Raw genomic sequence first — 26,826 nt, forward strand, 5'->3', positions numbered from 1 at the left:
ACAGAAATGCCACAAAGTGTGGGGGGGAAGCAGCCACACTTACAGGGGTAAGGGACCTTGAACCAGGGGGCCACCAGCAGCACGCCCCGGCGCGCGTCCGTGCGCGCGTAGAAGCCGTACTTGGAGCTGTCCGGGGGAAACACGTCCGTCACCGTGAAGATGAAGCACAGCAGCCACGACACCAGGATAGCCAGAATGATCTGGGAGAGAGGAGCAGGAAAGCTGATAAAGTAACTCTCAGCTCCCGTTCGGGATCCGCTGCACACGCGCGGGTCTGAAGGAGCAGCGCGTCCTGCGACAGACCCAGCGGTGCTCCCTCCCCGCCGCCCCAAGGAAGGTGCTCTTCAAAAGCCTTGGAATCAGAGCAAGTCTCTCCTCTCCTTAACAAATGGGCAAGTCTCCAAACGGGCACCTGAACAAACCAGGGAATTAGTCTCAGTTTTACCAGAGGAATAAAGAGCAGCCTTTCACCAGGGGGATTGCTTTGGTAAGAGGAGACGCTAAGGATCTCAGCAGCCCTGCTTGGAGGGCTTGGTTTAGACTTTCCCTGAGCACAAACCTCCCTTCTTCTCTGCCCTGCCCTCCCCTCCTGGCTCTCCATCACTCCAACAGCTCCTCAGCAGAGGCAGACACCAGAGTGGCCACAAAATCAGAGTATTTCCTGTGGCCAACGAGCCGTTAAGTTTCCAATAAATCCATTTAAGCTTTTAGCTCACCTTTGTGAGCTGTTTTATTATTAAGAAAAATCAAAACCAAGGAAAAAAACCTCCTGAAACAGAAGTAATTTTCTTTTTTTTTGCCAAATGAAGAACAAGTTCAAAACTTACAGGGAACATCTTGAAAAGCTGCAGCCTGTATGCTGTCCATCCTTTCTTGGATTTGTAAATGGGCAAGGGAAATTTGACATTTCTGGCATACTGAGAAAACAACAATACTAGGAAAATAGTCCTGAGAAAAAAAGGGGGGAGAAGGGTGGGACAAGAGAGATATGTCATTAGCACCAATGTATTATAAATTCTTCTCAGCACAAAACTCTTCAGACCCTTCAGATGCAGAACATAAATGCGGGATTTTCAATTTAGCAGAAGACAAGGCAGCAAAATTATTAAAATTATTATTCCTCTAATGCCAAACCAGAATTTGAATTACAAAGTGCTGCAAAACGAAGCAGCTGCAAGCAGATAAATGAATCAGGACCAGGACCAGACTGAAGGGAGATTTTCAGTTAGGAAGGAGCTGCCCTGTGCTGCCTCTTCTTTCCTCCCAAACTCTACCTGTGATCCAGCATTGCTCTGTAAAGCACAAAACTTGCTGCCAGCAAGTGGGAGGAAACAGGAAAACTGGAGGCCTGTATACAGTAAATTTTACATCTCAGAATTTGTGTAAAACTCCAAGGCACTTGAAAAATTGTTGTCAGGGAAATTTTTCCTTTCTTCAAGATCCATTTTTTAGATGAATCTTTCACTAAATAGCTGCAAATGAAGCAGAATGGAGCCAAACCCCCAAGATTTGCTGCAAGTGCAGCTCACCAGTATTAAATGTTTTAATTATGATTTCCCCCCTCACTGAAGCTGCCAAGCTCCTCTATACATTAAAAACTCATTTTTACAGCTAAAATAAACCCCCACTGCACTGAAAAGTAAGAAGCCAGGGCACGTTGCTCAATTCTGATCAAGCCAACCCAGCTCTGCTCTGAAAGGGCCTCCCAAAGACTGGAGCTGTCTGAAGAAGCACAGCTTTGCTGAAATTTAAGATTATGTTTTTATCAGCAGACCCAAAAAATAAAAAGAGGATTTTCAGCCTCTCTCCCTCTTCTGCCCCAGATCAGTGTCAGACACAAACCAGTTTTCTTCTCCGTCAGCCTCCAGGAACAGAGCTTGGAACAAGGAGGGGCACTGACAGCCCTCAGCACTCCAAGAGAAAAGCAAAAGGCTCCTTTTCCTTGCAGGAAACCCAGCACCTCTCCCAAAATCCATGATGGAAAGATGGGCTCCGCTCCCTCACACACCAGTCCTGAGGACAGGGCGCTTTGGATTTTGATTTATTTAGTACAGAGTTGTAAAAAAATATAATATTCTATGATTGCAATGAACATTTTATTGGCTACAGGGCAGAGGGGCTGTGAAACAGCACCACATCTTTGAATGCTCCAGGAAAATTTGTTCAGGGGATAAACGGGCAAAGCCCAACTCAGGAATAACTCCCCTTTTCACAAATCACAAAGCCAAGTGTCTTATGGATTAAAGCACCCATGGAACGAGTCACATCAGAAAGCTGTTTGGGAAACTGGGAATCCTGTCCAACACGGACAAGCATCTGCAGCTCCCCGAGGCCCCCAGCTCTGCCACCGGTGATTCTGCAGGGCCAGTGAGAAATCCAGGGCCTTCATCTCATCACAACAGCCAAGACAGTTCCAGGAGCCACATCTCACAGAGCTGGAGTCACTTCTGAGTGGCTCCCCGTGGCTGTGGAGTTGTTTTCAACAATCCAGTGCAACATTTTTGCATGGCAGAAGCCAGAAATACTTTATTGACTGGGTAGTATTTAAATCCCGCTCCTGAATTGATTTATTTTTTTTTTCCATCTGCAAAACATTAACTTTAATTACACAATTCCATGTCCAATTCAAAGATCTCTTTGATTCATTCAACGTTAGTCCCAACTTGCACAGAATTTGTTTCACAGGCAAATAAAACGTTCCTTTGGATCAGCTGCTTAATAGAATAGAATCATAAAAATATTCATGATGCCAACATCCAAGATAAAAGAGAACTAAAGAGCCCTTTTAATCATAATCTGCACTTACAGAATACTTTACATGTTCAAAGTCCTGTGCAAACAGATTAGTGAGATCACAACCTGATCTCATCAAGGCATTCCTCCTGCAGAGCCAGCACGGTCGGGTGCTGCACGTGGAACACAGCAGCTGCTTCAGCCTCTTGCCTTCTCCCTAAAATGGGGTTTCCAGCCTTATTTGGCTGCTCACCCACAGCATCTCACGGGGAGCTTTTGTCTTCTCTTCATTTCCCTCACTTACTCCTTTTCACACCACTCAGCTCATTCTGTCATTTCCCTGGCCCCTACAGCTCACAGCACACACACACCAGGCCCTGAAATCCCCTCTAAAAGCCTTTCTGTCCACCCAGCAGGAAAAAACCAAGAGGGAACTCCTCTCCTTATGGCTCAGCCACTGATGGTGTTTATGGCAATGCTTGTGCCCTCTGTCAGCACACACATTTCTGGGCACAGGTAACCAAACCAGTACCAATGACAGGGACCAGTACCACCAGTGGTATTTACCTGCTGCTGTGGAAGAGGAACCAGGCAATCACAGCCTAGAAATACAAATCATTCACTGTGTTTCATTCCTCTGGTGTTTTGTTAAATCATCTTTTCCACAGCACTGAATCCCACCCAGCCAATGGCTCCCAGATCAGCTCCTGCTTTACGAAATTCTGCTCTCCACACACCTCATTTCTGGCCTCTGTCCTTTGCTCCCTCCTGGAGTTCACATTACCACGGAATGCTTGGGAACCTTAAACCCCATCCAGTGCCATGGATGAGCCATGGGCAGGGACACCTTCCACTGTCCCAGGCTGCTCCAAGCCCCATTCAACCTGGCCTTGGGCCCTCCCAGGGATGCAGGGGCAGCCACAGCTTCTCTGGGCACCCTGTGCCAGGGCCTGCCCACCCTCACAGGGGAGGATTTCTTCCCAGGGAAGAGCTTTTTCAGGGAACTCTCCTGAGCTGCTGCTGTCTTTATTGCCACACTGCCAGCTGATCGGCAGCCGACCTGCCTCTGGCTTTTCCCTGGCACCCCAAAATTGTGACTCCCCAGCAGGAACTCCAGCAGTACTCACAGCATGGCGATGCCCCAGTGCTTCCCAGCTCGCTCCCCAGCAGCCTGGAATCCGGAGAGGCCGATGAGGGCCACGGTGGGGGTGATGGTCAGGGGGCCGATGTAGCGCAGCAGAGCCCCGGGCAGCCCCAGCAGGCCGATGACCACCTCGATCAGCGAGGACATGATAATGGCACCTTGGATCTGAACACACAACAGGGCAGAGAGGCAGCTCAGTCCCATCTGACAGGCAAAGCCAAACCGTTTGTTTTTCTGCTCTGGATTACAAACTGCAGTTAAAAGAATTCAGTGACACAGAAGAACTCAGCAAATTTTTCGTCATAAAACAGCTCATTATGTTTAAGTGACTTATTGCTTTAAGCATAACACTTATGGTTTTCTCCACAAAACTATTACACAACAGACCAGTGGGCCAGTCTGGAAGCTGTGTGGAAAGCACATCACACTGTCAGACAGGAGACCTGGGGTCCAGGCTAACCTTTAAGCTCTCAGATCGAACGGCAAGGGTTGGTGCGCCACGAGGTGATGCTCCTAGCTCCTAGGGGCAGAGTGTGTGCTGCATTGGTCACAAGTGCTCCTTAGAAGCTGGATTAGAGCAGCGTTGTGGTCTCAGGAGACTGTCAGCCCTCTTGGCTGCAGGGCTCTTGGCAGGATGTAGCTATGGTTTGAACATGGGGAAGAGAGAGGGGTTGTTTTTAATTAAGAAAAAGTTGGCAGCCCAAAGCAACGGGATGGGAGATAAATTCCATGACACACGCCTTCATTTGGACTACACTACCTGCCACCCTAGCGTGGCACAGCCCTCAGCCTGCCCTGCAGGGCACCACGACTTCACACTGCAGTGCTGCGAGTGGAGAAGGAGTTCCAGGTATCTCACAAGTCTCTTGGGAGAATCAATGTCTTATCACAAGAGTCTCCAACTTAAAGACACTTGAGGACGAACCAGATTTCCTAACTGCGGATTCACCTTCCTGGGGCCAGCCCCGCTGCACAGGGACAGCAGGCAAGAGGTCTGGCAGCAGCTGAACTGCTGCCAGTGAGCACAAATCAAAGTTTACAAGAAGAGTTTTCATCTCACTTGAGCATTTCACTGCACGTCTTTTGGAATGTGGTAACTAACTCCTTGTATTTGCTGTCCAGCAATGAACAGGTGGAAAAGATGAAGACTTCCATGAAATGAGTAAAGGGATATATTCAAATGGAGATCGCAGTGAAAGAAGAAATTACCAACTTAAAGACAAGAACACACAGATGATTAAGTGAGAAACTTAACTGGAATTGGAGAGAGTGACAGCTAAAGGCAACTCCCACATTACCTCTCGTATCCGGGGGTACCAGATGTGCTCCGTGTGAAGCAGCTCTGCTGTCCCGTTTGTAACTGTTATATCTTGCAAAGAGGAAAAAAAACACAGGCATTTATTCCCCAGCCACTCTGGCCCCGTTCCACACAAAACACATCCCTCCTTGCGCTGCGCCTGACGAACGAGCCCCAATTTCCAAGTTCTGCTACAAACGAAGCCTCAGCAGGCTCACACCCCCCAGGAGCCAACCCCTCACTTCACCCTCTGCACCACAGTGGAAAAACGCCCTGACTTCCAGACACAAAGGTCAGCCAGGGATTCTCTTCCCACTCCCACAAATGGATGAATGGAGAAGCACTCAGCTGCACACAGGAATCACATACTGCAGTGCTCGCTGTTCCCCAATTTAGGTCACTCACAGGATGAGCTGACCCGTGGTAACAACCCCAGCTGGCATCTCTGGAAGGTGAAAGGGCTCAGGAGGAAGATGCAGCAAAGCTCTTTTTGAAAATCTGGAGTAGTGGAGGAAATTGCTCTGCCACCCAAGGTGATCAGACAGCATTTTCTTTCAACAAGATGTGTATTAATCACATCTTGAATGTGAGCCAACAGAGATGTATAAACATACAAATAACAGGAATTAAATTATTAGAGAATCCAAAGGAGTCCTGGGAAGACCTTCAGTCAGGATTGAGCAGCCTGAGTCCCTGTGCTGCTGCTTCCCACTGCCCACAGCCTTGGTACTCAATAACCACCCCCCACTGAAGAGAAAACTGCCAGAGTCATTTCCACTTTCCAACCCAATTTAAAGCAAATGCTCCCAATCCCAACCAGCACATTTTCCCTCTGGAGTTCAAACCTTCCAGGATGACGACATCAGCAGAGAAAGAGTGAAAAAGAACACCCTAATCTTGTCAAAACCTGTCAGGTTATGACTTAAATAGGGGAAAATCCTGGTCTGGAGGTGATGCCGTACATTGCCCAAACTCCCTCCTACTCACAACTTCAAAAGGATTCAGCTGGGCTCGCTATTTCCAAATATTGGGAAGGAACATTTACGGAATGTAAATGGAACAGAAGTACTTTGTTCTATGTTTATTTCATTTCTTTTGTCAACATTTTTTATATTAAAAAAAAATCCCCAGAAACAGAACTCCACAAGGACATTTTTAGGAGTCTTCCTTCTGTGGCACCGTATTTTAGCACTGTAAAAAGAGAGGCTTTCCATATTCCCTGCTCATTACTCCCAGTTTCCATATCACAAGCTCTGGCAGTTGCACTCCACGTGACCTGGGCTGTTTGTCACTTAAACCTGAACAAGGATAAACAACAATTACCTGTGTTATTACACTTCCACTTCTCCAGAGAGAGAATTGCTCTGGCAGGTGCTAAGAACGCAAAAGCACTGGCTTGGAACAGGGGTAACCTGGTGGAAAGGGAAAGGAGAGATGGTGACATTCTGTGGGCTCACTGCAGCTGGGTGGGCACTCAAACCACCCTTTACTGAGTTATAAAACTGTGAAAGAGGAGGATTTCTCACCAAAGAACCCACTCAGAGAAACACTAAGACTTCACAAGCCAAAGAGCCGACAGCACCTGCCTGAGTTATTAACCAGGTAATTCCAGGAGCCAGGCACTGATGCCAGGCTGTGACTCAGCAGCACAGGGGTACAGAAGGACACTGTGGTGGGAGAACCAGACTGCTGAATGTGCAGCTTTTGCCATCCCAGTACAGGGGAAAAGCTCTCTGAAGGTGCAGCCTGCAGGCTCCATCCGTTCCCTGTGCATGACTCCGAGTGCACTCACCTGTACACTCATTTTTAAGTGCATGTGTCAGTAACTGCTGGGTTGATCAGAGCAGATTAGATGTTCCAAGTGGTTACCACCAATAAATACAAACACTACAAGAATTTCAAGATGGCATTCTTAGCATTGATGTTTATACTTCCCAAAAGATTTAAGATCTAAAGAGCATCTACCTGCACCAACTACGAATTTATTGAACTCTCTGTACCCTGTGTAACGAATATCCTGATGGTACCTGACGACAGACAGGGTGCACTTTGAACTATTCTATAAATAGTGACACTCGTGGATTGCCATGAGATTCCCTTTAACAGGAGATCCCAAGGTGTGACCCAGGGAATTGCTCACGGGCTGTTTCACAGCACCTCGATGGCAGGGCAAACACCAGGGCAGGAGAAAGAACTGCTGAGATTCAGGTAAACATCAGAAAATGCTCAAAGGAGGAGAAGTGTGGGGGGAAAAAGGGTGCACACCCTGAGCACAGCAGAGATCAAACCAGAGGCATGTCAGTAACAGCAGTTGTGAGGTTCACAGGCAGAAGCTGGAGCAGTTTGGGCCATGGGCGATTTTAAACCCATCAAATGCTGAAAACTGCATTAGAAACTCAAACTTCATAAACTCCATGAGCCATCCAAGCATGGCTGACTGGACATAATTCCCACTGGGAGCTCCTTCCAGCACAAATCCCAGCTGTATCTCCGGGAAGTCACGGCTGGTGGCTCAGGGAATGATTCACCTCATTTTGCCAGGTTCATTAAGCAAACGGAGCAGGCTGGTGCCCATGGCAGATCTGCAATACCTGGAACAAGCTGTTACTGCTCCATCCCACCTACACAGCCCCGCATCCCCCTCAGAGGTTTTGTAAACACACACTGCAAACACATTCTCCAGTGCTGAGGTCACGGCTACGAGCTTGGGTTGTTCTGTATCACACTGAACACCAGCACACTGATGGAAAATCACATCTCAGCACGTCCTGCCCAGCCTTTACACAACACAGGTGAGGGAGCTCCTGAAAGGCTCAAAATAGTGAGGGGGGCTTTGTTCCCTGAGCAGGGCAAAAAAAAAAAGTCAATTTAGTTTTTAAAAAATTTTTAAACTAATTGCTCAAAATCAGTCAACCAAGATCTGCCTCTTTCTCAAGAGACAGCTGCAGTTTGGAATGTGACTTACGGATTTTAAGCCAGGCACTCATTGCTAGCCAGCTAAAGCACCAAAAGCTTAAAGTACTAAAGCTCATGAGTGGGATATCATTTAAATTTCATGTCTAAATCATCAAGTTGCTCCGTTTTGGCACCAGCCCTCGTGAAGACAAGAGTTTTTATGCAGTCAAAGTCATCTGGAAATGTCTCATTATGTTCACATGTCCCACAGATGTGAGAGCTGAGCCAGTGCAGTGATGGGCACAGCAACAGCGCTGCCATCCCGGGGTAGATTAAAGCTGAATTTGATAGTCGCAGTCTCACTAATTACCCTGAACCCCTGCCAAAGCTCTGGGCTGGCTACATAACCTAATGAATAGCTGGAATTCCTAAAACTGGTCTGGGTACCAAACTGACCACAACTCCGCCTCGTAATTGAGCTAAATCCATCTTTAAGGACCCTTAAACCATGGAATCTGACCTTTTGAAACCTTTATTTGCTGAAATACTTTGCAGTTGACAGACTTGCCAATGAATACTTGCAAATCTCATTGAGAGGCCTGTGCTGCTGTATCCCATTCCCAGCCTTACATAAACCCACCATCACATGGGAAATAGTTATAAAACATCCAAGCGTGGAAATTTTCTCCTAAACACAAGTTATTTTAAGACCCAAACACAATGTGGCCTTCAGGGATATCAACATGTAAGTACAGTGCAAGTGGAAGCCACTGGAAAGGGAAAAATCCCAACAGGATGGTGGGCAGGAGTGGGATTATACACAAAGAATAGAGAATTTCAAAATTATGGCACCATCATTTTGGTCCCCTCCTTTCTGAATGAGCCCCAAATCCCTCTCTAGTAAGTAATAAAGAGCCAAGGTTAGTTATGGAAAAAAAAAAACCCAAATATGACAAACTTCCAGACAAGGTAGATGAGGATTTATGGTTACAGCACAAAGAGCCAACCAGGCTGGAAGATTACTAACTCTGGGGAGTACTGAAAGAAAATTCATTGGGAAAGAAAATTTTGTCTTTCAACAGTTTTCACACTGTTGTTTTGCCATCAGAGTGAACTCTTCATACAAAGCAGAGGAGTGAGCTCCTACGTTTCCTGGGTTTCCCTCCTCCTTCTCCCCTGTCCTTGCTGTATTTTCTTACCCTTGGGATGCCTTGTCTTATTTCTGATGCACCTTTTTTTGGGAGCAGCTTTCCAAAAGCTTTCCCTAACTGCCCTGTACCTGAGCTGCCGTTAGTGTTCCGTGCTTCTCCTCTGGAAACACCCCCCACTCCTGGATCCTGGGAAATCCCCAAGGACGCCCGGCCCTATCCCCGGGCCAACACCCGGCCCCAGTCCCAGATCTCACCTGCAGCCGAAGGTGGTCTGCAGCAGGGTGGTGATGCCCACGCAGAAGAAGATGGTCCCGATGAGCTGGCTGGTGGCCCACTGGTCAAAGCCCACGCACATGGCATCGGCCAGCAGGAAGGGCACGGCGATGGTCCCGCTGAAACACGTCAGGTAGTGCTGGGGGCACAGGGCTGGGTTAGTGCTGCAGCCAGGGCTGAGCAGCAAATTCATTCATCACTGGCTTTTCCTTCTGCTTCTGAATCCCCCCCCAAAGCTCTCACTGCCCTGTCCTGAGCTTTCCTTTCAGTATTTGCCTCGAGCTCCCGCTCGCCCGTGATCCCAGTTTCTGTGGGATACACAGGGCACTGGAACAGCTCTGCAGCTGCTCTCCTGAGGAGGTACCCAGGTAACTGTGCTGGGAGCAGCCTCCAGCCCAGAGCAGCAGAGAAATAACTTCACTCACGTTGGCTCAGGTCCACTGGCTCACAAAAGAACCTGGAGCACATGCAAACGAGCTCCCAAGGACCAGCAACTGGGCACTCGTTAATCCTTCCTCAAGCCAAGCACATTAAAAGCAGAACAAACGAATTTTCACCATATTCCACACACAAGGAAAAACAGAATTCCTACGGAAGTGCCTGTCCTTGAGGAAAAGGCAGGAATTAAAAGGATGCTTTGGAATGTATTTGTTTGGAGATCTCAACGTCCCTTGCAGATATTACCAAATTCTCAGCATTCCTGTGGGACAGATATTACTTCCACTGGAGAAGGGAAGGAGATGGAACAGGAGCTGCTCTGCTTCCCACAAGCAGTGGCTGAGCTGGCAGCAGGGCCCAGCTGCCCACCACAGCTCCACTCCCAGCAGGAAGCACAAGCTTGTACTCCAAGGAGCACAGAAGTGGCAAGGCAGGTCCAGGGTGATGCTCCCAGAACTGAAATAACTACAGCAGCACCTTTCAATATTCAATATTTCAGGTCTAAACCATTGTCTCTCCCCATCCTTAACTCCAGAGGTGCCCAATGTCACTTGTGAAGGTCACCACTGAGCCTTTGCTCACGCATTTACTAACGGCAGCTTACAGAACTAAATATTTGAGTGAATCTTACAAATGCCTGAGCTGAAAGCTCAGATCATCATCAAACAATGATCTCAGAGTGTGATCAGCTTCAGAAGAAACCTCTTAACACCTTCTTCAAACACCTCAGAGTGGAGAAGGATAAAACTCACACACACAAACAAATGAACTGGACAGAAAATCCTCAGCAAGGTTTAGAAGTCACAGAAGGAAAAACTGTCTGTGTCTTAGGATGTACCTGTAAGCCCAGAAATATGCAGAGGTACCAGGGAGGAACATCTTCAATGGTGTAAATCATGTCAGTCCTCTGGGCATCCAAACTGCCACTGCTGTCCAGGGTCTCTGCCAGGGAGCTCTGGGGGAGGAACAAGGGACAACAGCAGGTTATTGCTGCACAGGAATAAAGTGAATTTCAGCTGTCAGGCAACTCCCAGATACCCCAGGGCTGGTTCAGCACTCCCAAGCAACGCTGATTTGTGACATTTTCAAAGCCTTTTACATCCAGCTCCTGAATTTGTACTCAACACGTTCCCTTCTGACAGCCATTCCCTGCTTATTCATTTATAATTGCTGATTTATGAGAGAACTGATCGGGCAGCCAAATGGTGCCCAAAAATGGATTCATCATGACAGGACTGCTAAAAAACCCCACCAAAACCCCAAACCACAAAAATAATAAAAAAAAAGAAAACAGAGAAGAATTGGAACTAAGAAGAAGAGCCAACCCTGGCTGTTTCCAAAGGGCTCTGTCCTTGCATCAGAGACTGAAATCACTGGCAAAAAAAAAAAATCCTCATTATGGTAATTGCTTCCCTGCTTTATTTTTACCCAATTTCATCTTGGTTAACCACTTTTAGCCAGAGGATTTATCGTTTTTGCTTCCGCCCCCCCATTTATGCAGTCAGGAAAAAAGCCAATTATTATAACCAAATTAATCCCCATCCAATTTACATCAGTCAAGCGGAATTCCTCCAGGAATTTAAATTCCCCCAGGAATTGAGGCAAGACCACACTGTGCCCTACCACGTGCCCCAGTTCCAGAGAGCCAATGGACAACTGACCACACACAGTCCCACATCAACACCCCTGCAGAGTCTCCATTAAAACAAGAGCCAGCTCTGCCATTTCTCTTTCACAACCAAGTGGAAACCTTTCCCCCCAACTCTCTGGTTTGGAAATTCCTGAGAACAAACCCACAAATGCTCCAAAGCCCCAGCACAACAATAAAAGCAGGAGGAGGTATCAGATTTTGTAATTTCAGATCAAGTAACTAAAAAATTACCTTATACAACAACTTCCCTGCCCTAATCCACCCCAGGACACAGCAAGCCCACGTGAAGTTGCCTCACACGGAGCCTGGGAACTCTGCCAGACTCGTAACTGCCTCAAATGGTCTCTACTTCTCCAAAAATCCCAACACATCCATGGATTACGCTGAGGTTATCTCCATTTGGTGTCACCTCCAAGGTCAGTGAGGCAAACTGAGCCCCGGCACTCCCCTCCCACCTCAGCCTCCTGTTGGGAAAACAAATCCACTGGGATAATTCACATTCAGGGAGCGTAGGGGAGCACAGTGCTGTGGGAAGGTTGAGGGTGTTGCAGTGGAAAAGCAAAATATAGAAACACTCATTTCAGAGAACTCCTTAAAGCACTGTGAGCACTGAGCAATCCTCTCACCAGGACACAGCGCCCGCACAGAGCCAGGAGGGAAATTTTCCCTGCCTAACCCCTCCTCCCCTCTGCAGCACCAGTGACAGCTTTTCATTGACTGAAAAAGGAACAAATTCTCTCCTGACCCAATTCTCTTAAAAAAAAAAAAACCCACATGAAAAAGATCAGGAATTTGAATCATGGAATCATCAAGGTTGGAAAAGCCCGTTCAGATCATCAAGTCTGACCATCGACACAGCACCACCACCACGGTCATCATCAATCCACATCTCCAAGTGCCACATCCACGTATTTCATGAGCACCTCCACAGAGGAGGACTCTGCCAGTGCCCTGGGCAGCCCTTCCCAATCCCTGACAACCTTTTCCATAGAAAAATTCCTCCTGATGTCCACCCTGAGCCTCCCCTGGCCCAGCCTGAGGCCGTTCCCTCTCCTCGTGGCCCTGTTCCCTGGCAGCAGAGCCCGACCCCCCCGGCTGCCCCCTCCTGTCAAGGGTTTGTGCAGAGCCACAAGGTCCCCCCTGAGCCTCCTTTGCTCCAGCCTGAGCCCCCCAGTAACTCAGTCACTCATGTTTCTTCCTCCAACAAAGAGCTAAAAAATCCACTAAATTTAGGACCTCTTGTGCCTCATTTCACATGTGCCATCAGCTGAATGCAGCTGAAACAAGTCCTAACATTGACTTCCACAATCTTCTTTCCCTGGAACAGAGGCTCCACATGAGAACAGATTCACCTGAAGCCCTGTGTTTGTTCAGCTTTCTGCCTGAGAGGTCACCACACAGTTCCAGAGGGGCAGATGTTACAACATCTGCTCCCGAGGCAGGAGCAGAAGAGCTGCAGCAGAAATGAACTGTTTGCCTCAGGAATCGCGTCAGTGTTGGCTTGGTGGAGCCACCCCAAGAGCAGCAGGGATCCCAGGTTCTCCAAACACCCAGCCAGTGATTTGTGCAGACTGATGACTCTGTTACGGCCCTGCCTTTTGAAAACCCATCTTTGGGCCTCTTTTTTACTTCCTCGAGCTTTGCCAGACCAATATCCAGCAGCTCTCCCACTGCTCCACTTGGTGCCAAATGCTGATTTTTCCTCATAGGACTGATGAGGTTGCATGAAGTGCATTCCTTAGCTTCTCCACCTGCTGTTCTATTCATCCTACCCTGTCCTGTCCCGTCCCGTCCCATCCCATCCCATCCCTCCTCGTCTTTGGGCAGCAGAAAGCAGAAGTGCTGGCCTGTTCCTGCCAGGAGGGCCATGGCTCATGGAGCAAGTTTCTGAGTCCTTTCAGAGCTCTCCACTTGTGATTCCACCTCTAAACTACTCTGCAAAGAGCAGAACCCAGCAGCAGGCACAGGGCTTGGGAAGCAGTGAGCTGGTCCATGGCATGGAGAAAGATCTCTCTGGGTACAGATCAACAACTGCCAACCATTTCAAGCCCTCCTTGAGGAATTGAAGGTTATAAATCTTCTGATGAAACAATTTCAAACTTCACGGCGATGTTTGTGCTACACAGCAAAGCGGCTCTAAAGGAAAAATCCCACCCAGGATACTCCCATTCCTTCCAAAAGGCACTTCCATCGCTTTGGGAGAGGCAGCTCTCAGCCCTGAGCAGATCATGGCTGCAGGGAACACACACAAAAGAGTCCAAGACTGAACAAGGAGGAGTTGGAGAACTCAGGTGAGCCCTGGCCACCCCGACACCCCAGCGGGCACTCACTGGCCCTTTGGCACCTCGAGCCTGGGCCTGCCAGGCTGACCCTGCCTCGGTGCCTGCCAGGTGTGCCACAGGGAAGTGCTGGGAATGGGCTGTGCCTTCCCAGCCAGATACTCATCACACACTGACCCTGCCTTGGATTATTTTAACTGGCCAAAGGCACAACGTGCTGTGCTTTTCTCAGTTTTTCCCTGGTAAGTATAAACAGGGGGATTGACACAGAAAGAGATGTACAGAGAATGCTGTGGGTAGAGAAGAAACCCCACAACAAACCCATCCCAAAATCCAAAGAAACAAACCCCAACAGTCAAGACAAAGGCTCTGGTACGAAGCACTAGTGGGAAAAACCCAAAAGGGGACTGATGAGCTGTGGGGAACAAGGTCTCTAGAGAAATACCTTCCATGAAGAGCCCCCAGCTGGGCACTCTGCTCTAGTGGAAGCTGCCCCTGAACATGGCATGGGGTTGGAACTAGGTGATCTTCAAGCAAAATCCCTTCCAAAGGAAACCATCCTGTGACTTTATTCCACGAAGCAACAAGGCATTGCTTGTTTCACAGGGATGCAGCAATAGGTATTGCTCAGCTGGGCTATCAGTTTACTGTCTCAGGTAACAAATGCTGTGAGCCAGAGCGAGCCCTGGGCATCCTCCAGGGATGAAGGACATTTCAGGCCTCTTTGCTAAAGGCTTTTTATTCAAGAGCTTTTGCTTGCTCTTTCGGTGAGGATCTCTCAGGAGGAATGGATAGCCAAGAATGAACACAGAATTATGGAATGGTTTGGAAGGAGCTCAAAGCCCATCCAGGGACAGGCAGGGACACGGGCAGGGACACCTTCCACTATCCCAGGGTGCTCCCAGCCCCATCCAACCTGGCCTTGGACACTTCCAGGGATCAAGGGGCAGCCACAGCTGCTCTGGGCACCCTGTGCCAGGGCCTGCCCAGCATCCTGTTCATTCACTGTAAGTCACAGCAAAGCTTTAACTCAAGGAGATCTGGTTACTCAAAAGCTCACAGTGACTTTAAGGTGAATTATTCTCCATCATCCACAGTTCTGATCACGTGGATTAGCTGGAAGGGAGAAAAGCACACATTTGGTAAAACCAGGCCGTGGTAAAACCCAGGAGCACTTTCATGTCTAGAGATCGCTTATCTCATTGCACAATTTCACCCAAACACCTTTTGCTCAAGGCTTTTATCAGATTGTGCCTCTCCACTCCAGCCCCAGCATGCTCCAAAATTCAGCCATCAAAGACTTTGGCAGGTCAAGGAAAATCTGTCCACTAAACATGAGAGTGATGACGATGGCTGTGGGGCTGAGAGTGAGACACCCGGGCAGGCTGAGCGTGGGAGCCGGGAGTGCACCGGGCACAGCGGGGCACTCACAGCCTCCTCTGGAGCTGAACACTGGCAGGCCTCTGGCAGAATCAGCTGCTCAGGGGGTATTTTAAATCTGAAATTCAGGAGTGACTTCTGGTGTCTGAGTTAGAAAACCTTAACTGCATCCCTCGGTGCCATCCTTGCTCCAACAGAAACTACGGCCTCGAAGGAAGGAGCATCACGCTGCTCTTGCTTGGAACCAGGGGTTTTGTTCTTGTTTCAATCAGGACATTTGAAAAACTTTGGTCAAGTTGAGGCTTTTCAGAGACAAGGCTTTACCACAAAGCCAGTTTGACGGAACATTTCAGAAGCTCAGATTTACCATAATCTTCATCCTTGTTTTAAACAAAAGCTCAGATTCACACCATCTCAGCTTGTGGGATTATTACTGAGCAGGCCTGGGGAATGATGGAATGGAGAAAAAAGCTGGAAAAAGCAAACCAAGGGCATTAACTGCTTCCACAATTTCCTGAGTCATGCCCAAAGTGCTGCAACCAAAGTGTGTGACAAGGAGTCATGAGGGCAGAACTCCCCAGGCTGATGTGAATCTGCAAGTCAGCAGGGCTGCTGAGACAGGAACTCTCACAGCCAGGGGAGACTGCTGTGGGCAGATCATGAGCTCAAAGAGCAAGAATGAGTTCTCACCTAGCAGGGAACCCCCACGTACCTTTTCTGCTATGCCATTTTCTGTAGTGTAGATGGCCATCAGCTCCGTGTCCTCTGTGTCCTGATCACCACTGGATGTTGCTCCACCGTTTATTACAACCTTAAAAATATAACAAAAACAGAAACACAAGGTCTTTTAAAAGAAACATTTCCTCTGCGATCACACCTCGTGTCACTCAGTTTTCTCCCTCGGTACTTGACATCTGCCTCTGACAATTTGTCAGAAAACATGAGGAGCATAACAAGCCATCATTTCTGTAACAGCAGGTCTAGGGATAGAGAGAGACTTGATAGACATTGCAGAGAGCTCCTGAAAACCATCACAGAGAGCTCCTGAAAACCTGGGCAGTGTCAGCTTGGGGCAGGGGGAACCAGCAGCACTGGCTGGAAGAGTTCTCCAGAGGAGAGGTGTACAACAGAATGATTCAACTGAAAACGTAAGTAGAAGACAGCAAACGTCTCCCTGCTGTTGCCTCTTCCTCTCAGTTGAGCGACTCAGGTGGTCAACAGGGGCTGAACATGAGCCCAGGTGGGCAGGGAGGCTCTGCTGAGGCCCCTCGAGTGCTGTGTCCAGATCTGGCCCCTCGCAAGAAGGACATTGAGGGGCTGGAGCGTGTCCAGGGCAGGGAACGGAGCTGGGGAAGGGGCTGGAGCCCCAGGAGTGGCTGAGGGAGCTGGGAAAGGGGCTCAGGCTGGAGCAAAGGAGGCTCAGGGGGGACCTTGTGGCTCTGCACAAGTCCCTGACAGGAGGGGGCAGCCGGGGGGAGGTCGGGCTCTGCTGCCAGGGAACAGGGACAGGAGGAGAGGGAACGGCCTCAGGCTGGGCCAGGGGAGATTTAGGTTGGATATGGGGGAAATGCCTTCACTGGAAGAGTGGTTAAGCACTGGCATGGACTGCCCAGGGCTCTGGTGGTGTCCCCATGCCCGGAGCTGTTCAAAACCAGAGCAGATGTGGCACTTCATGGTTTAGTGGACGTGGTGGTGATAGGTCACAGGTTGGACTTGATGATCCTGGAGGTCTTTTCCAACCTCAGTGATTCCATGATTCTACCCCAGGGGCTGCTGCAGGAGGACAGTTCAGTGCCCTGATCGTGCCTGGGGTGCTGCACGTCCTGGGAACGCAGAATAACCACACACAGCAGGACTGGCTGTGCTCATACACAACTATTCAGGGGAGCAGAGCTTTGTCACTGACTGCTCGTGGAAATGAAGGGTTTGTACAACATGACTGGAGCTTTAATCCCTGATTCACACCGAGCCTGACTGGGCAGTGCTGGAATGTGCTACTCACAGGCAGGGTGAAGAAGGTGGGATGTTTGGATTCATCCTCGTATTTGCCCTCTGTTGAGCCTCCCGCCTCCACCGATTTGGAAGTGGTGTTCTTGCCAATCCCCATCGTTTCCAGAACGTCCAGGACTTGCATGCAGCACCCAGGAGGTGCTTCTGGGATGCCAGGCCAAGAACTAAGGACAGCTCCTTATTCAAGCAGCAGCAGCTCTGGGAATCACACAAGTGCTCAGTAATCCAGCTGGGACATCAGGGTATCATTTGCATCAACGGCTCCTAGGAGTGAAGGGAGAAATTGGTATTTTTTATTCCCTAAAAGAGATGTGCAAAAGCACAAGCCCCACAGCCTGGGCTCCCTCTCGTGCTCATGACTCACCAACTCTCATCATTCCTTCCTGATAATTATCATTCAAGGTATTTGAAATTCTTTCACACTGGGAATGCTCTGGTTATTATCTCATTCTTCTCCTGTGTTTTTCAACCATTAGTAGTATATTGAAACCTTTTTTCCCAATCTCACAGCCATTTCCACAGAACTTTTTGGGAACAAAGCACCCCTGTACTCCACATCCAGAGCAGTGCAGCACAGCTGAACATCCACTACAAACAAGACTTGGGCTTCTCCAAGGAGTTTTAATCTGCAGAGCTGCTTGCAGATTTATCCTCAGTATTACTGAATCCTTTCTTTGAAACAAACTTCCTTTGAAATAAGAAGCATCTGGGAAGCTCAGACTGGATGGACAGGGAGGCACACCTGCCTTTCAGTGAGCCTATTTCAGAGAGAACCAGCTCCTTCTGCTGAACATCCTAACCCAGAATAATCCCCAAATTCTCAGTCGTATGAAGAACATTCCAAGCAATCTGACTGATGATGTTAAAGAACTGCTTCAGGACAAACTGGTGTATTTTAATTAGTTTCACTTCTCTTTTGGCACAAGGACAGGAAAGATCACACCTTAGTGGGTCTCTGGTTTTGCCAGATGGGTCACTACAGCACAGTTTTCCCCCATTTGCACCTTAAATTAGCCCAGCCAGTCCATTGTCATCCCCACATTTTCCATTTCCAAGATTAAAGAACAGGAATTAATGTATTTGAACCCCAACTTCCCACAGGACAGCACAGAAAATCCTGCAGCAAACCAAGCTTTGCAACCTGGTTGCTGAGCCCCAAACAGAAAATGCAGCTGCCAACACCTGCAGGTGAAACCGGGTCAGACACAGGTGGAAGTACAGGACAGAACCAGAAAAATGGTCTCTTGAAAGTCACAAAAAGTGGAATTTTCTGCATCCATTCAAGCAGCAGAACCCACTCCCACTGGTGTTACTTCAAAAGCAAGTTAATGACAGGTTCAGCTGAACCCTGAGGTGGAAACAGAGCTCATGGGCACTCACAAACACAGGTTTGGATTGGAACAGAAGCAGGACTTGGGTTTTTCCTTAAGTCTCCCTTCCAGATGCTGCTCAGGAAATGCCAGCAGCTCCTGTCTACTGTAATTGCAATAATAACTGAACTTGAGAAAGACTCTTCTGCTGAAGGCAATTCAGGACTGTACTAATACATGAATACCAATATTTTAGAACCTCTTAATAGCTGTTAATTGCTCATTTGCTGGAAAATTCTGGTTCCTTGAGGTGAAAGAGATACCTCAATGTAGGTATCTCTTGAAAAGTTACATAAAGAAAGACTGTTTGGGCACCGAGATCCCTCGAAGCATTAATTAAATCAAGATGGGATGGAAGGCAGTGCCTGCAAATCAGCGTTAAGATTTGTTTATGAAAATAAATATTAAGGTAGCATAATTAATTATTTCTCACCTGAAGACTGAAGGAGAAGACTGGTTTGAATACTCACTGTCTTGTTCTGGAAAAAAACCAGTCGTTCCCGTTTTTACAATAACCTCTTCAAAGAGGTTAATAATAAGATAATAATAATTTGAATAATAATATATATAATATATATTATATATATATAATATATAATATATATAATAATATATATAATAATAATAATAATAATAATAATTTGAATAAGCTCTTCAAAGTGCAGACAGGTACTGGTTAAAGGTTTGGGGGGAGTGGGGGGTCTGGGCTGGGATCTTTGGAGGGGTTTTTTGTTTGCTTTCACTGCAGAGCAGCGAGGGATTTTTTCTTCCAAGCACACAAGAACAAAGAGAAAAGAATCTGCCTTTTTCTGTCATTGTAGACGTATTTTATTCTCCAAAAAAATCAGTGATGGAGACAGGCGAGGTTTAGTCTGGTAGCTTTATCCTCTTGGACTGGGAAGGGAAAGGGAAAGGGCAGCAGGACACCTCCCTAAGCCAGGGCCAGTAAAACCTGGAGCCAGGAAAGCTGCCAGTCACGGGATCTGCTGTAAGGTGCTCTGGCAGCATAAGCTGCTTAGCTGGCATTAACCAGCACCTCCAGATAAAAAAGAAAAGACTCTGTAATCCTGCTTTGCTGGGCACTGCACAACAGCAGGACTGCTATCTGCTCCAGGATCGGGTCACTCCCAGGAATTGTTCCTGGGAATTCTGCAGGACAGCAGCAAAGCTTGCCTTGTCTGGATTGCTGAGAGCTGACACACACAGCTAAAAGAACTCTGCATGAGGGCTCCCCAACAGGCACCTCCCAAGTAACAGGCAAAAAGAGCCTCACTGCTACTTTTCTTAAAGAGAGGGAGTGTTTGTGTCAGGAGGGCTTGGTCCAAGAAAAACCGGGAGAAGAAATTTCCCAGCTCTTCTTGCTTCTACCCAGCAATTAAAATTGCACTTAATGGCTCAGATGATCACCAGGGATTTTTGGAATACTTTGATTCTGCAATCTCGAGTATCAAAGTGAAGCAGATTACCTCTTCTGCTGCCTAAAGCTATCTGGGAGGTATCATTCCCTATCAGCTCCTGTGTCCCACCAGCTGAACCCAGCTGCACCACATGACTCAGGCATTTTTACAGCCCTCCACAGCAAATCCAACTCCTCAGCAGCTGAAAAGCCATGGAGAAAGAGATAAAACTCATGCAGGTACACTCAGTACAATCAGTCATCTGCAGGCTCGGATTAAATGGAAAGGCCAGAAGTGAAATTTCCATCAGGACTCTGATTAAAGTTCACCTTTCCACACCAAATTAACTCCAGTGCACACCTGTGCTTAACACAGAGGGCCAAGAGCTGCCAGGGGTTTACAGTGCTGGAGATAAAATTATGGTTTAGACAAAGGGCAGGAAATAGCCCAGGTGCAAGTTCAGGAGGAAAAGCCTCCTGGCCAGGGAAAGGCCACTCTGCACCTTCAACACTTGCCTTTTCTCCAGCAAAAACCTCCCTCCAGCTTTGGAGCCATCAGGAGAGGACACAAAGAGATGGCAGTGTCTGGTCTGACACAACATCACCTCCTCACACTTCCATGACCACTCACCACATTTTCCCTCTTGCCAAGGTTGCTCCTCTTTCGTTTAAAGGAGTTAGGATGCATTTTGAAGCTCATGGAAAGAAAGATGAAACCCATCACAGATAGGGAGATCTATGATGCAAGACTGTGTTTAAGTGCTCTTTTTCTTCCTGCAAGTCTCTGCTCTGGAACCTCCACCGCAAATAAAAACATCCACTGGAGTACAAAGCTTTTCCTACAGGAAAATCTGCCCCTGTGCCACCACAGGCTGCACAAAAGGCTGCTACTTCACGAGGTACCAAACTGCCTGGGAGTCAGTAAAAATCCTCTGAAAGCTCCTCTCTTAAGTGGATCCAAGGGTTAACTTGGGCAGGACAGAAGGTACAGATGGACATAAAGAGCTTATTACCATGCAAGGGAGAACTGGCCATGAACCCATAAAGGATTAGGCCATGTAATACAGACACCTCCCTTGCGTGCATTGGATATAGTTTTTGGCTGAACCACACTAAAAATATTCCCTAAATCAGATTTGCTGTGATGGCAATTTGTCCCTACAGAGCTGAAGGCCCAGTGGGAGGGCCTTTAACGTTAACACTTGAATCCAGAGCTGGGCAAAGCAAAGACCGGACTAAATTTGGTGGCCCTTCCCTGCTGCACAAAGGAAATATTCGTGAAGGAAGCACAACAAGTGGGGTGATAAAAGCAGCTGGTGATGAAACAGGCCAGGCTTGGGAAACAACTGCAATCCTTTGGAGGGCATGGATGGCAAAGCTCCCAGGAGCAGCACGGTGGGACTGCCCCATGTCACACCTCCCCGAGGAAGGAGCCATGGCACAGCCAGCCAGGACCTTTCTGGCTGCTACAGACGGCTGAGGAGCCAAGAGAGCTCTGGCTGTTGCACACGCTAAGGAGATTAGAATCAAATTAAGGTCACTGCTTAATTACAATCATCAATTTATTATTTTAATTAGCTGTCAGGCTCATGTGAACAGACCAACTTTCTCCTGCAAGCAGAAATGATGCTCAGCCAGAAGTTGTCACACTTGAGGTGCCTCTGGAATTTCACCACCTCCCATGGCACTTCCAAGTGTTTGGCACATCTGAAACTCGGGCACATGATGTGTTTAAACACAAATCAAGGCATCCTCTAGCTCTGAGATTGTATTTTTGGCAGCAGACGCACAACAGAGGCATGGAAAGGGACTTGGACTCCCTTGCACGCTATTTTCTTGTTAAATGTACCCAGTCTGAGCAGAAGATAAAACCAGCTCTAACCCCACTTCACTCGCTCAGGCCCAAGGCACTGAGCACTGGGGAGCTCACAGTGGGAAGGACACACCAGAGACTGAGGCTAAAGCAAACTTTCAGTTCCTGCAGTGTCACAGCTGTGAAGAATTGGAAGCCAGTAACAAACACACTGGACTGACTTTGTTTGGGGTAAAAAAGTGCATTTGGGCCAAGCAGCTCATCCTGCTCTCCCGGACAAGTCACAGAGGAACCGAACCACCCCTGTGGGACAGAGCTGCCATGCGACAGCCAGGATTCCAAAGGGGAGACACACAGAAGGGACAGGATGGATGCCAAGAGATCAGGGAAGTTGTGAAAGGCATTCCTTGCCCAGAACACTGCACCAAACTGATCAGGGGCACAGGAGTGCTCCAGCAGTGCAGACAATTAAGGGATGTTGTAGAGGCCCTAATTAGACAAAGTTTGCTTACAGAGCACAGCTATGCCTGGCCAGACGCAATTCCACACAAAAGCAAGGCAATTCCCAGTTAATTATGGAATAGCAGCTTTCCCCAGACTGGCACTGGCTACACCCTCACATAAAACTTCTGTCCTGATTTTGTGCCATTAAGGTATTAAAACCCCAAACCTCATCTTCTCGTTGTTATCCAGACCTTGTCTGCTGTGCATCAGGTCCAGGCACTGGATTTATCTGTGTTCTCACTTTTCTGCTGTTTTTAATACCAGAAGAACCTCAGAACATGGTTCCCCATTTCCTTCTCCAGCCTGCACAGCTGTTCACACCTATTTCACAGCTTTTATAAATAAACATTAGAGTTACTTGTTTCTGAGAAACTGTTAGAAATGAAACAGCCCATTACCAAAGGGTTTTCAAATACTAAGGACCAAACTACAAGCCACCAAAAGAGCACCCACTTTGCTACTCAGAGGTGTCCAAGGGACGCTGGATGTTTTCCCAGGAAAAAACGGTTCTCCCCAGTTAAAAACATTCCACAAATATCTCATCACCGAGGTTAAAAAAGCCCAGTAAGTACTTAAACGATGCCATCAGAGTCCTGTCTGCAGAACCACAACCACAAGTCCAATTGCTTCACGCTGTTACATCCCAGATCCGTACCTGGATATGGCACCTGTGAGGTCCCACCCACTGCCCACATGCGGAGGAGTGCCCCAAAGGCATTTTTTCTGCCTTCCAGGGCATTTTCGCCATCTCACAGATGTGAAAAAGGTGCCCAGAACCCACACTTAGTGTTCTCTTGCTACATGGTAAAAACCATCCTCCTGCTTCAATCTTAGACCGAGTTTTGCCTCGGGCTGTTTGGAGCAGCCTCTTTGGTCCCAGGAAACTCGTGATTCGTCTTTAGCAGGGGCCTCTCGGACCCCGAGTTCCTTCCCATGAACTGAAGCTGCACTGAAATGCCACCACATCCTTAAATGCTCCAGAGATCTCCCTCCTCCACTGAACCACATCCACGACTGAAGAAAAGCACACTTCAAACTTAACCTAACGCCACACAAAAAGGCATCGCTTCTCTTTACCTGCAGCAGAGACAAATAAAATGCTGCTAAAATACCCAAACTTCCTAACATTTGAATTTTAAAAAATTAAATTTAGGTTTTAAAAAGAGTCGATGAGCACTTTAAGAAGTTTCCCTCTTCACTTCAAAGCAGCTCATCAAAGCACAAACATATTCTTTCTTTGTAGGCACTAATGAATTTTTAAGTAGTTGGTATTTTGACTGCCATCCAGAACGATGCTTTAATAACTGACCAACATTATTAGGGCAAGTCTACACAAGGATAAGCAGGAAAGTTATGCCGAGCTCAAACCTTCCATGTATTTAAAGCACATTAGCTAAATCTCATTAACTTCCTGTGTGAATGAGCTCGCTGAGAAGGGGACTTAAATCCAGCTGAATGAGATGTTTAACAAAGGATCTCCCAGCTTTCAAAAACTACAAGTTTGGTTAGTGAAGTTATTAACTAAGAGCTTAGTTAGGCTGTGATTCTAAACTAAAATAGCTGAAATATGAGTGTTTCCAGCATAAATCAACCTGAAGAGTATTTGCTCAAAACACTGCTGGCCAAGCAGTTCCTGCTCATCTTTCACCCCATTACCCCCATTTTCTTGCTCCAAAAGGCAGCAGTTTTGCCCAAATTTTGTGCAGTGCATTTGCCACCCTCCCTGGGGAACCCCCACGAGTGCACAGAGATGAGAAAAGGGCATGGGAGAAGATTAAAATTCCAAAGCAGCACAAGCAGAAGGTGGGAGATGACAATTTTCCAGCTCGTTATCTGTACACAGAGACTGCTGGGAACTAACACCTGCAGAGTTCTCCAGACTCAGGGTAAATAAAAATTAAATCCTGTCTCACTGTTCCCTACAAAGCTACTTCAGAGTCTGCGTCGGGGCTCAGCACACCTCGCACAGTGTATGGCACACATTCATCTGATTTATAATGGTATGGAGTCCTTACAGTCTCCCTGGGGAGAATTAATAATTTGGGCATTCCGATAGCTCCCCGTTATTATGGATATTAATACACAGTTCGTTAAGCTCCTTCACGGCCCTCAAAGCAACCTGAGCACACACTGGGTCCTTTCTCAGCCTGCTTTGTACTTGGACTTGGCACTTTGATGAAAGCTGCCTTCTTTCCAAGACTTTAATCACATTAAAACAAAGGTGGGGTTAGAGACTCATCTAGGAAAAATTCCATTTATTAAGTAAATCGAGGTAATGTGCCAGTTTTTCAGCTCTGGATATGAAGTTCCTTCCCAAAGGCTGAGGATCCCTGTGGCTACTTTGGAATCGGACACTCCCTCCTTTGGAAAGGGAACAGCTTGAGCCCAGTAATCAATACAAACCCAGCAACTGATCCCACACTTGAAAAGTTTTACACTGAGTTACCTGTTCGGCTTGTCTTGAAATAAACACTTCACTTCCATTTAGCATAACTTAGTAAGATTGGGAATTAGTAAACTTCCAAGAACTAACCAAGATGCTGTACTTCTGTGCTCAAGCTTTCTTAAAATCCCTTTTACTACATAAATCTCATACAAAATTTTCCCATTTCAAAAATTAAAAGCAAAGCAAAGTTTACAGATAAACAGAAAAAAGTAAATACTTTTGAAATAGTAAATGTATCTTTTTAGAGTGATAGAAATTTCAAAATGAAAAATTAAGTCCTCAAATCTTTAACATAAGGAAAATTAGTTATTAACACCAGCAAACACAAGTTTCTAAGTTTCTTATCAAATAACGCTGACACCAAAGCAGTTGAATTTTTCCAGTCACCCCCACCGGGACGTGAATCCCAAGGTAAACCTGCACCAACCTCTCGGAGGCAGCTTCTGCAGTGCCTGTGGCAGCTAGAGCCGGAGCCGCAGCCTGGGAGGAAGGATGCCGACATTCCCCGGGAGCGCTTTTATATCCTGCTGCTCCCATTGTGTAACTGCTCCGTGCCCAATCCCAGCCCGTGCTTACACAAGGGCCGGCCAGGAGGCAGCCCTGGACACCCCCGTTACTCCCCAGTTACTCCACACCTCCTCCGGGCTTACGCAAAGCGAACGGGCGCCCAGGGCAGCCCAGCGCCGGGAGCTTCCAGCTCGGACACGAACTGCAGCTCCACGGGGAGAACACCCAGCCAGAGCCCTCCGAACACAACTGGCACAAATATTTACATGCCTGGCTGCAACAGCTGGAATCAGGCTGGGGCTTTTCTCCCAGTGTTTTTCCATGAGCCTCCCTTGTGCAACTTGCACGGAAATGTTTGTATTAGCAATTGGACACATTTTCGAGAGGTCCCAGATCTCAAAGCTCTTCCCTAAGACAAAGGTCACTGATCCACAACCTCACTGGGAACTGAAACACACCAGGACTCGTGCTGGGCTCCTTCACTTCCCCAATGGAAAACGCTGAGTAACAATGATAGTGGGCACAGGGCAAAGTGAGATGGAAAGGGACATAGGAGAAGAACTGAAAGACTTGAAACAACAACAAAACCAACAGGAAATAAAGGGTTGCCACGCACTGGAACAGGCTGCCCAGGGAAGTGGGTGAGTCCCCACCCTTAGAGGTATCTAAAAGACACGCAGATGTAGCATTCAGGGCATGGTTTAGTGGTGGACGTGGCAGTGCTGGCTTAATGGTTGGACTTGATCTTAAAGGTCTTTTCCAACCTAAACAATTCTACGATTCTAGAATTGCTTCCCATGGATCTGCTTGCCCCACTCCCTTTCTGTGGGAGCACAGTCCTGCCTAAAGCTGCCCTTACACTCTTCAACATCATTTTGTAATTCATCATATCACAGCCCCTGCCTCGAGCTGCCACCGAGCTACACCATTCCTACCCCCCATTTCCCTTTCCAAACTGTTAACGAGACACCATCACCCTACAACTGATACTGAAGCCATAACCAGAACGGGACACCACAAAGCAGCACCCCGTGAGCAGCTTCTGCCCGGATTTACCGGCAGCAACTCCACCCCTTGGAGAGCGGGCCAAGAGCGTGGAGCTCGAGGGCACGAAGATGAGCTCACGGTACCTGAAATGCCCTTTTTGCACCCCAGTGTGTGGAGGCAGGGCCAGGCTGTCCAGCTCCCCTGGTGACCCCTTTGGCTCCATCCAGCCCCAGCAGCCTCACACAAGTCGGAATTTGCCGCCTGCCGCCGGCTCCTGCGGCTCCGGGCTCGGCGTGTGCTGGTCCTGCATCAAAGAGCCAACGCCTGAGCAGGGCACGTTTAATTGAAAGCTGACGCCTGTCCCACGCAATGCTCCTTATTCATCCCTCGCTCAGATCCATGGAAGCAATCCAAGTATCTCCACCGATTCCTTTGTGCAATGTGTGTGCACACAAACCCACAGGACGTTCCAGCCTTTAGTTCTCCGCTGCAAAGAGATGTTGAAAAGTCTTCCCCCTCCATTTGCTCCTTTTCCAATTATCAGATCCTTTC

At 47.8% G+C, this 26,826-nt stretch overlaps 1 protein-coding gene across 1 annotated transcript in view; it reads right to left on the reverse strand.

The window, feature by feature from the left end:
• SLC23A2 (solute carrier family 23 member 2) overlaps positions 1-25,305 on the reverse strand; it is a 33,265-nt gene extending 7,960 nt beyond the window's left edge. The window contains exons 1-10 of the mRNA XM_008641581.2: positions 25,208-25,305; positions 17,244-17,515; positions 15,954-16,052; positions 10,770-10,886; positions 9,475-9,632; positions 6,498-6,586; positions 5,176-5,246; positions 3,861-4,042; positions 828-948; positions 44-200 (exon numbers count right to left, since the gene is read on the reverse strand). Of these exons, the coding sequence (XP_008639803.1) occupies positions 44-200; positions 828-948; positions 3,861-4,042; positions 5,176-5,246; positions 6,498-6,586; positions 9,475-9,632; positions 10,770-10,886; positions 15,954-16,052; positions 17,244-17,375 (1,126 nt within the window). The 5' untranslated portion in view covers positions 17,376-17,515; positions 25,208-25,305. The remainder of the gene's footprint in view (positions 1-43; positions 201-827; positions 949-3,860; positions 4,043-5,175; positions 5,247-6,497; positions 6,587-9,474; positions 9,633-10,769; positions 10,887-15,953; positions 16,053-17,243; positions 17,516-25,207) is intronic.
• Between the last annotated feature and the right edge of the window lie 1,521 nt (positions 25,306-26,826).

Source organism: Corvus brachyrhynchos, unplaced genomic scaffold (genome assembly GCF_000691975.1).
Source record: "Corvus brachyrhynchos isolate BGI_N302 unplaced genomic scaffold, ASM69197v1 scaffold119, whole genome shotgun sequence".
Classification (NCBI taxonomy): domain Eukaryota; kingdom Metazoa; phylum Chordata; class Aves; order Passeriformes; family Corvidae; genus Corvus; species Corvus brachyrhynchos.